Below are 12,401 nucleotides of genomic sequence, written 5' to 3'. Positions count from 1 at the left end.
AGCGTCAATTTTAGCCCGCTCAAGGAAGTAAAAATGATTGAAAAAAACATTAAAAATGTTATAAATTACCAACTAATTCACATGTAGATTTCTTGGCCCTCCCAAATACAAAAATTCAATTAAACTCCACAATATTTGTGATACATGACAGCATGTGACGTGAGATCTTGCAAATTTCATAAAATTATTCGACAAAATTCACAAAATCAAGGATATTTAAGTGAAGATCCTGCAGCGACTGATATACTCACATACTTTATTATTTACACCTGGAAGTGCAAACTAGGGCAGATTAATGTTGAAATTGCTTGTTTTCCTGCCTAATCTGCAGCCCATTTATTCTCAAACTGGTCCGTATTTGGCCCCGAACTAAAATAAGTTTGACACCCCCCCTTAGAACCATTTTTTTTTTTTTTTTTTTTTAAAGTTACCTGATTAATCATCACTTTATTCTGCATAATCCCGTATTCTGTGTAAAATGTGTTCCAGTCTCCTGCTGCATTTATTTTTCCTTATTTTAACATTTTTTTTTAATTCTTTTTATGAATCCCTCTAGATAACCATTCAATGGCATCACACTCGGCAGTGAGTATTCGGATTTTGGACGTGAATGACAATCCTCCAGAACTGGCCCGACCATATGAAGCCTCCATATGTGAAGATGCCAAGCCAGGCCAGGTATTTATTGATTTTTTTTTATTTCCAATAATTTCAGTAATTTTAATTTAATACTTAGTAACAATATGATGACAATCATATTGGGCAATTGTTGGTTTTGTCTAGCATTAAAAACAAAGGAAGTGTAAAAAAAAAAAAAAAAAGGGATTTTGTTACACTTGACATCCATCCATCTTCATACCCGCTTATTCCCGTTTTACACTTAACATACTGTAATTATTACAATCATCAAACATGTTTGATTGATTAAAAAAAAAATCATTTTACTGCAAAAGTAGGCAGCTCAAATTGTCTTACATGAAGAAAAAATAGGTCAAGGATAATCTCGTCTTCCTCTACACAAATATGAACAGCTTTTCACATTCTCGGGGCCGTTCTGTAATGACGGGAAAAAAAAGCCTGAATAAATGGCGAAATCTGTGTGATATGTTCTCTCTTTTTAGTTTACATCAAAACTCATCAATAATTCATTTTTTTAAGACTAAAGTGTAAACAACCTGATTTGTCAGCTTTAATGTTTGCACTGCATTTATCAGTGGTGAAAAACATGAAGATTTGATTTCATGATATAGTTTCTTGAATACTGCTGTGTGGAGTGAAAGAATAATGAGCTACAAAGGAAAATATCTGTTCAAAGTGTTGTTTATTCTAATCTGCACACTGGCACATAACTACACGTTATATACAGTAACTGTATACTTTTCATCTCTCATTGAATGCTGTTGGCTAAATCTTCAACATCATGTTGCCAAGGTGATTAAAGATGAAAGAAAAAAGCATACAATGTTTGAAATATTTTCAGAAGCTTGATTTTTGCTGTTATCGAGTTTGATAAATAAAGACAAAGTGTTGTTTCAAGTAGTTACTTTTTCTGATGTCAGAGTTTACTTTCCCTTTAATTGTGGATCCTACACGATGCTCTTGGTGTAATAAACTTAATGCAGATGGTATCAAATAGGGGTGTGCATTGGCATGAACCCTACGATACAATACGATTTGCATGTCACGATACGATACATACCGATACTAAACAATATGCATTGTAATTTATCACAATATCAATAATTACAAATGACATCTTTACAAACCAGTACAAAATGGTATGAAATACAATTTTTATTTTATTTTAAAACTACAGAGAACAAGTAAATGCTAACTAACTGTTCAAGTACCATTGTCAAAAACAAGTGGTATGTTTATCAAAAAGTTAAACTTTTGCTTCTACAACAGATTCTGAATTTATAAACTTTTTAAATTCTTTAAAAAAAAAAAACCAAAAGTGCCCATAATGTTTTATGAAAATAAATTGCAATCAACTTCCAAACTCAAATGCATTGAGGAGTGATGTAGTTTAAACTAGGTTTTATGTGGTTCACATACAGCTAGTGACTGGGTGTTTATTTGCTATGCAAATATCAGCACTATTAAATAGTTTTTTTTGTAAAAATAACGTGAATAAAAAATAAATTTGGAAAAGTTTTGATATACAATATGATAATTGTGCTGTGAAATATTGCAATATATCAATGAATCATTTTTTTTCTTACACTCTTAGTATCAAACAAAGTTTTCGTTTATTTTAAAAAACAAAATAGATCTTTTTTTAAATAATTTACATTTAGAAATAAATTGAAGAGTAATCTCTGTTAGAGCTAAAATGAGCCTTTTTTTTGACAATTTAATTAAGTTTGAGCTGCTAGCTTTGACCTCCATTTTAGGGTTTTAATGTTCTTCATCAATAATATCTTTTCATTTTTCTAATTCTTTAAAATTTTGTTAATCTATATTACATAAAAACAAAATGTCTTTACTCTGATTCTGGTGTTATTATTATTATTATTATTATTATTATTATTTATTTATTTATTTTTTTAAAGCCTTATACGATACACGTTACAAAAACAGAATTATTATGTTATTAGTTTAAATTGTTAAAGATATCAGAGTAACAAAAAATGAGACTATTTTTAATTGTAGGATGCTTTTTATATGTAATATCTCCCTGCACTGTTTAAACAACTGGAGTGTGAAAAAAAAAAATCAAACCAAAAGGCATGATATTGTGGGTGGTCAGATCACTGATTACTATTTAAACTGGACAGAGTCATTAGTGCATTTTATTCACCTAGCCCAGCCAACGGGTTCTTGGCTGTGTTTAAACCCAATTATGATGTGCACTTCAGTAGAGTAATTAAAACAGCAAGGCTTTAAAGTGGAGCCTCCATGCTGGAAGCTGCATTTACATGTGTAATGAGAAAAAACCACCCCACCTCCCTTGATCCGCACACTCTTAACCACTTATAGCCCCCACATGCCTCTGCAATGCTGACAGACTGCGTCTTCCTAGAATGATGTCTGGTATGATCTCCCTCACTCCCACTTCACTTCTGCTCCCATCTGTGAGAGCTCACATTAACCTTCAGCTCCCAATCACACATAAATTAATAGTCTTTCTGCAAAGAAAAGAAAAGAAAAGAAAATCATTGCTGCCTCGCAGCATTGTTAAAGAAAAAAAAAAAATCTAATAAATGTTTCCTGATTAGAGGGAAGGGTGGTGATTTATTTTTCTCTATTGTCATAAATCAAAAATAAATAGATATGTACATTTATTACCTTCCCTTTGCAGTTCTCCCTGATTGGATGCTACCGTTCAACTTTATTATGTTTGTTATTGTCCTCTGGAGCCTTATTTAGAAGGAATCACACAGCGCAAAGAAAGTTTATCAAGTCCTTAATTTCTAAACTGTATTAGAATCTCAGTTCCTCACTTTTTCAAATAAGTTACGGGTAGTACCGTCTGAGAAAAATGTGGATATTAGATTACGGTAAATGTTTTTGTCTGGCGTCACAGACATTTCAACAGTTAAAGGAGCATAGGGCAGGATTTTTTTTTAAAAAAACCCCAAAAAATACATTTTAAGTCTTTTAATGCTATTGGTTGATGAAACACTCAAAACCAAAGTGAATGAGCCCATGCATACAGTATGTCTCCCTATTGCCTGGAACAGATTGTGTGATACATTTAGTTCTGCTGTTCCGAGTTCAAAATGACCTGTTCAGTTCTGCAGACGTGATGTCAAACGACGCTAATGGTGACGAGAAATTACGATTTTGCGCATTCTCGACGCATTGGAGAGGCAGCCCACTACCGAAAATAAAAAAGAATGAGAAGAAGACAGCTTGAAGACTAAAAGAAGACAAGCACGGTGGACTAAACTACAGATTTGTTCCACAGATGTACGCAAAGGCATGTGCACAGGTCTTGCAGTAAACAGTCACATGGACGACGAGTAAATAAATAACCGTGTCACAGATCAGGCCGCATTTTCTCGTCCGAGTCTGACTCGACAGTGAAAACCTCGTTTTTTTCTCAAAGAATTGACATATTTCTGTTTTATACTATAAACTATTATACTGTATTTTTTATATTTTATACGCTTGTTTTAGTGCTAACGGATTTTATTAACAAACAACTGATAATGTCAACATCAGATCAGCGTACGGGTAACAAGCGAAAGTGAAACAAACAGTGGCCCAGTGCACGCAAGAGACCCATTGGATCTATTTACAGTACATAATCCATGTATAAGGATAATCCATGTTATTGTTTCATGTTTCAACAGTGTATTCCTTTAAAATTGTCATCCTCTGCTCCATCCTCCCTTCACTGTGAATCTTGTTCTCAGTGTTACAGTTGAAGCTGCATTCTTCAGGGCGACAGCAGCTGCAGCAGGAAAGGAAGAACGCTGCGTGCAAATGACATTATGTGACCAAACCCGACCACCGGTTCTAAATATCTGTCCGAACCCGACTCGTCCAGTTCCAGTCGGGTATCCACATCCTCTACTTACAGTATCAGCTGTGCTCCGGTGCTAAACAGATGATGTGCGCTCCCGCGGCAGCTTAGCTGATGGCTGCAGTTAAACTAACCACCATGGTGTCACTATAAAGTCTGATTTCTTGATCCTGCCCTATGCTCCTTTAAAAGTCTTGAAGTTCTAAATGACTAAAATCTATCAATGTATACATTTATTGCTCAGCAATTACCAAAGTATACAAGTTATTGCAAAGTTATATAACTTTTTTACGTGTTTAGGCGAATACATTTGGTTAGAAAGACCTTCTGATATTTAAATTACCAGTATCATTGGGATTGAAGTTGACATTTGCGTTCCTTTGGACATAGTTGGATGGTAGTACCAGATGGTCTGGGTTAAGTATTTCAGAAAGTGCAAATATATTCACACATCACCATCTCCAGGGTTTACAAAGAATTGTTTGGCAAGGATAAAATTAACAAAGAGAGTGTCTTGCTAATCAAACGAGCCTTGGCACACTGGTGTTTCTTGTCTTTTGTACCTACTTATTCCATACATTTTTAAAGGGGTTACGAGAGGCTTTCCTATTTGGGCACCAGTCTATTGAAGGCCTAACAGACACACATTGAGATTGATGCAAACCAGGGAGTCGCCAAGTGGCCACAAAGGCAATCATTAACTAAATTGGAGAGCAGCGGTCCGTGTAGTAAAGTGGGTTGTATTATAATCAAAAGGTTGGCAGTTAAATCCTAGCCTATACTTTTCCAAGTAAACCTAAGTTTCTCCTCCTACTGAAGGCCCTTGTGTGGCAGCTCTGTAAATATGACTACCAGTGTTTGAGATTATTATATCTGTGAAGTATATTTACGATTTAGAATAAATACCGTATTATAGCCAGGGTACACATCTTCATACCTTGGTTTTTTGGGCTACATACAATCATATAGTATATTATGTGAACATCTGAAAACTCCACATGCGTGTGTTGGAAGTGCTTTTTATTGCATATTTAGCTTCTAAATGGCTGCTCATTCTTATTAGTAAAGTTTACATATAACAGTCTTTCAGTTGAGCTTTCTGTCATTTGGGTTAAGTATTTCATTACATTAGTGACTAGGATTTTGTGATTCTTTTGCAGAGTTCAAATGGTAGGGTCATAACTTTCTATATTTTGCTTGGAATTCCAAAGCATCAAGGGGTGTTGTTGAGTAGTGGGATTTGTTTTTGGCATATTTAGGCCTCCATGCTATCAATTAGACAGAGAACTACCAGGGAGGTTACCATGTCTAGTGGTTTTGCAGAACATACTAAATAAAATGGCAAATTGTATGACATTAATAATGTAAAAAAAAAAAAAAATCCAGTACATTTAGATTTAACATTTTAATAATGTGTTTTCTTGTCACATGGTTCATTTTTTTTTGTTTTCACAATCTCACCAAAACAAATTCCCTGTATTATGTAAACTATACCTGTCATTAAAAGAGTTAATGGGTCTAATTCTGATGCATCAAATGGATTATAACAGAACACATGAACAAACTGAACCTAATTTAAAGTATTTTACTACCCTCTAATGGTAGTTTGTACAAATCAAAAATACATGCTTTTTACCTAAGCTTATTCAGGTTGTAGTCCATTTGATTCTAATTGCCAAGTTCATATTTTTTGATTGATTTGTAATTTTTTGCCAAATTCTAACAACTTCCGTTTTTTTTCAAACTGGCTTTAAATTATGATTTACATGATTATACTAAAACTTTAAATAAATGCTGGATATTGTTACTTTTACATGATTGAGAATCTTTTAAAATGTTATTACATTTTCTTTAGTTTAGTTGTTTATATTTAACTTTTAATTGCACTCGGAAATACTGTGCCATCAAGTCTGATTTGTCTTTGCATATGTGCAGCTGGTTTCTAATAACACTGGGTATACACACTCCCACACCCAAGCTGTACAAACACAGCACTCCCTGTGATGTTCTTAATGTGTCAGATAAACCACAGGTTTAAGAAGCTAATGAGCAGTGCACAATTGTGTCCTGTTGTGTTCCGTGTTATCGCCTTGTCTTGTTTATGGATTGTTGCCTCCCTGGCTCAGGTTTAGCTTTTGGTAGCGACGCAGAGAAAATCTGATTTGCCTAAACCTTTTAACTGCTGCTGGGTTGATCCCATTTGTGAATTGGCAACGCAAAACCTTATGTTTGTGTTTGGAAGGAGAATGCCTGTGGAGGAGACTGGGAAGGGGGTTGGCTAAGAGGCAAATTAAAAAAAAAGGCAACATGAACTACGCAGCTTTCACTTGCAGTTCAAACCAGGGCCATGGCACACATTGTTAAAATGATTCCTTACTGTTATTTACAGGATTACACTTGAGATTTGATACAATTTGTTTTAAAATAAACCCAGAAATGTCAAATTTTGTCTTTTGCCATTAGCCAAAACAAGAAAAATTGAATGGGGAAAATGTCGGATTCACATATCTGTCACTTCTAACACTTGTGCATAACGGTGACTTCTTTTTAGAATAGAACAACATCAATCTGCACACAGAAATAAAACATATTGGAACTCTACATATCAACCATATCTGCAGTGGGGAAATGTTTGCAAATTTAAGATGACTTTGCAATGTACAAATAAAACAAAAAGCTAAATCATCAAACATGAAAATTGTGCAATTTTGCATTCATGCTCGACCATACCCTAGCCCTACCTAACCTCACTAGATGCCTCCATCTAATCCAAATATGCCAACCTAGCTCCAAAAGTGTCATAATTTAGCAATGACTACAGAAATTACTACAGAAACATGTACAAAAAGACTTCAAAGACACACGAAATTACACAAAATGCACAAAATGACAACAAGAACAGAAAATATAGAACAAATACACACAATGACTTGGAAAAACACACAAAAAGACAACAAAAATTGGCCATATTGATGAGAAAATACACAAAATAAATTTAAAATCACACAAAATGTGTGTTTTCAAGCTTGTATCAATGCTCATATTGGTCATTCTTCTAAATGCTGACATGAATGTTGATAATGTGGCCCCCGCTGTGATAGAATTAGCCCATCTCTGCCCTAACCTGACTCGATCTCTCCACCTAACCCAAAAAATGCCAACGTAGCTCCAAAAGTGGCATAAATGACACTTAATGACTGCCTTCATGACACCTTATTCATGCTAGTGAAAGATAATAACAGCGTAAACTTCAAGTAAAGTGTTACCAAAAAATCTTTTTTTTTTAGTGTATGTTGATTTTTACACATTCATTTTTGAGTCTTCGAAGCAAAACCTATTTTGTATGAGTCTACACCACGCATTGTGGCATAACATCAAACATTCGATGGTGCCCAGTCTGTTGAAAACCACAATTTTAAAAGATAAAACCACACAAAGTAAAATCGTGGTCAGTTTAGATAAAGATTTGAAGATGTTAACTCAATTTTATATTTACATTTTTAAATAATTTTTAATAATTTTCCATTTTTTGACTTTGATCATCTTAAACAAAGAATACAACACGTCCTTATCCTTGCAGCCCATTCCGTGCTTACCTCCTGGTATATGTGACTGAATCCAAACAGACAGATATCATATAGTGCCATGTATGCAGAAAAAAGGCTGGGTGGAAAGCTAAATACTAAGCACCGCCTGGGGTAAGAGGGGCTTGTCAGCTCTGCTGTGCCATCTCACAGCTGGCTGACTGGGTCACTGCGACAGATCACCACAATTTGGCCAAAGCACCATCAACCTAGAAGCCTCAGGAAAGTCTATTTGAACAACCTAAATGTTAAGCCTGTCCAAAGCACACACGCTCACGTCACATACACGTGAGTGCACGCTTATATCACGCATATACACACAAAGGATACTATCAAACAGTCACAAATGGACTTCCAGGACATTTTACATAAGAGGAAGCAAAACAAAACACAGACTCTGAAGCAGACCAAGACGGACCCACAGATTTAGTGAGTCATTTGTCCTACTCACCAAATGCCACTTTATTTTCTCTTAACTGGAAAAAAAAATAGGTCTGATAAAGCAGCACACAACATAAAGTCATGATGAGTATTTCCAACATTATTTTTAAAAAAAGGTAAATGTTAGTTTAAATTCCTTTTTTCTAGGGATTTTTAATATCCGATATGCCGATGTCGTCCAACACTAAATTTTCTATATGAGCCGATACTGTATACACAGACCGCCTCCCCACGAACCTAGTTTTAGGTTGTATAATACATTTCTCCATTGAAATGTCAAATAAAAACACTTACTCACTTTTAGTCATGGTAAATGTCTGTTTTTATTTTGTGTTAATGGACAACATTTTATTATTCGTAGAAAAAACAATACCAATGTGAACCAAAATCAAATTCTATGGCAATTTTGGACAGAAGTGACAAGTTACAAAGTAGGAATACTATTTTACTGTAATTAAGTAGTTTTTTATGGTATCTGTACTTAAATTTTTAAAATGAGCTCGTTACATTTAAGACCTTCAAAGATGACGTCACGACTTAAAAAGACACAAAATGTTGTAGTTTGAGCTTTTTTCTGTTGGGCAGGTCCCTTAGTTTTATTGTTAACATTTTCAATTTTTAAAAAATGTTAAACCTAAAGCTGCTCTGGGTTTAATTGAGCATTTGCACTTTTTTTTTTTCCTGAAAGACTTTATCTACACTTCACATTCATTATGAGTGCTAAATTCTCCAGGTGTTCAAAGGTTACAGTTTTAACTTTTTTACATGCACCAGTTTTCCACAATTTCTTAACAAAATAAAATATTTGGAATATGCTAGTTTAAAAACTTTAGGTTACTTTCATAACCCTGGTTCTATGAGTAATATTTCATGAAATGTCTCACTATCGGATACACACTCCCTAGCTCTGGTTGGCTGGAAAAACCTGCCCATTCGCCAGGGTCACTCCCACCCTTCATAAGAGGGAGGGCGGATGTGCAGTTCCTCATTCAAAATAAGCACCTCTTCTCACTCGTTCAAGCAAGAAGGGTTGTCTGGTGAGACAGCTCACTCATATTACTCATACGTTACAAAAGTAACCTATAGTTCTATTTCATATTTTGTGAGATGTCTCACTAGACAGAAGAACAGTCCAGCATGTGAAACCGGAGAGAGAAGAGGTGTTTGAATGAGGAACTGTACATCCACCCTCCCTCTTATAGAGGGTGAGAGTATCCCTAACGGATGGACAGTTCTTTACAGCCTTAGTGGATTGAAAAAAGTGCTTCTGAGGGCTACAGGGAGTGTGTATCACATAGTGAGACATCTCACGAAATATTATGAAATAGAACACTGTCTTATTATTGAAGGGACATCTCTGTTTTACGTTTTACTTTTTTACTTAAGTACATTTAATAGCATGTACTTTGTTACTTTTACTCAAGTAAGGGGGCAACTACAATACTTTTACTTGAGTTCTGAAGACTAGTACTTTTGCCATCTCTGATTTTGGCCGATAATTGCGGTGGGCTAATGAAGCAGCCTTTTCTTAATGTAGAATTAAATTAGCTTTTTTTTACTACTATTTAATTAGTCCAATAATTCTTTAGACTAAGGCATGTACAAACTAGATGCACTTTCTAATCACTGCATTTTTGTTTTTCAAAACTAGTGAAGAAGGAAAGAGTAGCCATCAAAGTGCATAATTGTTTTCTTTTAAATTCCATCATACTTGCTGCTGTTTAACTAAACAATCAAAGTCCCATTTCAGAGGTTGCCTGCTGTTTGTAGCAGTAAATGTTGACACTGTACTGGACACTGGGATATTATTCACTCCTCATAGTAATAGATGTGTTGCAAAGCAGAAATGAACTCCTCACTGCCCATTCTGAGTAGTGCTGTGTGCTTATTTTGCCAAATCTATTTATTCATCATCTTCCCCAGCAGCCATGGCAAAAATATTTGATTCCTGCTGCGAATGAGAACGCTGACTCCATCACCAACCTTCACCTCTCCGACACTGTGTGTGGGGATGGGCTGTACTTTGGGGAATGTACAAACTAGCTTCTCAGAGATGCAAAAGATTTAAGGGGGTCAGGAGAGAGGACTGCGAGATAGAAATCTAATTAGGTGATTGTGCTTGAGGGAGCCATGCTTGCTGCTCGATAAACTCCCACACACTCGCTTTCCTCCTCTATCTATTCTCTTTCTCACTTCTCTCCGTCTTCCTTCATCAGTACTCATTTCCGACTCTACCCGAGAAGCTGCATGCCACTGTTTTCCCCACTATGGAAACGTCCACAAATACCTGATCATGTTTTACCTTAAAGGGCCCATGTTATGCTAAACATCATAAAAGTGCTATTAGAGCTTCAAACACATGCCCAAAGTGTTTTTTTCATTGATTCCCTCAATCGTTAGTTAGAGGGTGATTTGCTCCATTCTTACTGCAGGGTGAGCCCAAACACCTCCCTCCAATTTGATGACGCGTTCCCACTTTGATGACGAATTTGACTCGGCACTGAGCTGGAGAAGCCACGCCTCCAGGAAGCTCTCTGTCGTGATTGACATGTAATCAGACACGCCCACAAAGGTGAGCATTTCAGCGTCCTTCTAGTGCTATGTATGTATTTTCTACAGTCTGTGAATGTACTATCAAACGCTCCGCCCCCACACTCTGTCTCATGTTTATTTAGAAGCATGAGCTCGGCTACGGAGTGGGTGGGCGGTCCTCTGGCCCTACGTGCAGGGAGGAGGAAGTCAGTTCCCTGTCTATAGACACGCCCACTCATGAATATGCATAAGTAGGATGCAAATCAGCCTATTTGTGTATAGTTGCTCAGAAAGTGACTTTTCAGAGGCTAAAACTCTGGAAAACAGGCGAGTTTGGGAAAATAAACCTCAAATACTATGTTTATGGGGTTCTTAGAACGAATGGAGGTGGGTGAAAAATAGCATGATATGAGACCTTAAAGAGAAGTAGATCCGCTCTTTGTTTGTTTTGGCATTGTTTCATATGGTGTGGTGAAAGATTATTATTTTTCTTATGGCTTATACAGATGAATGTATTATAGTGTTATAATGTATAATGGATTTCATGATGAAATACCAGGGAACTGTAATGCTCCTTTCCTGAATGCATTACCTGTAAATACTGTATTAGGGACACTGTCACATATAATTCATTTAAAATCCAGCTAAGAAAATTGCTTTTTAGTAATCATCAGCCCTGAGAGTCATGAGTTCTATTTGCCTTGCATTTTATTTTATATTTAAAATATGTATTTATCTAATTATTGAAACTGAATTATAAAATGTTAGTCAGGTGAATTATAAAGTTTTATGGATGTTTTTATGCTGTACTAATGTGGATAGATTTTGTTATTAGGGTGACTTTTAATAGCAGATGAAAAATAGCCATTAGACTAACTCTGGTACATTTGCTCTAATGTTTATGAATGCACATTGTCTCTGTCAAATAAACAAGAAATTAATCAAATGTTTCTTTATATTTTATTTTTTTTACCTTACTACCCTTTTTAATCTTTAATTTAATAACTATACAATTGCTAGAAAAATGCATGTGGGTGAAAACTATTGCAAAGTATATTGATATTTTCTTTGACTAAAAAAAACTAAATCCAATCAGAATTCATGTGATCATGTGGTCTTATGCATTGATCACATTAAATATGTCTGTGTATTTACAAATATCAATACCCATATCATGTTGATAAATGGTAATTGAATGCATAAAATCCTATCTTGTATATTTTAGTCACTATGGGCTTTATTCTCCCATGTGCGTAAGTCCAAAAAGCCGCGCAGCTATTCCCCCTATACTTCAGTCAGTCGCCTTCATCCCAGTTACGCACTGTGGGTGGGGTAGCCCTAAAATGTGGGTGTTCCCATTCAAATTGCAC

The 12,401-nt window shown here is 35.5% G+C and overlaps 1 protein-coding gene across 1 annotated transcript in view; it reads left to right on the top strand.

Moving 5' to 3' along the window:
- cdh22 (cadherin 22) overlaps positions 1-12,401 on the top strand; it is a 230,293-nt gene that overhangs the window by 194,583 nt on the left and 23,309 nt on the right. Inside the window, exon 9 of the mRNA XM_028447030.1 lies at positions 557-678. Coding sequence (XP_028302831.1) covers positions 557-678 — 122 coding nt within the window. The remainder of the gene's footprint in view (positions 1-556; positions 679-12,401) is intronic.

This window comes from Gouania willdenowi, chromosome 5 (genome assembly GCF_900634775.1).
Source record: "Gouania willdenowi chromosome 5, fGouWil2.1, whole genome shotgun sequence".
Lineage (NCBI taxonomy): Eukaryota > Metazoa > Chordata > Actinopteri > Blenniiformes > Gobiesocidae > Gouania > Gouania willdenowi.
Note: the sequence above shows the minus strand (reverse complement) of the source record. Positions and strands in the feature narration are given on the sequence as shown.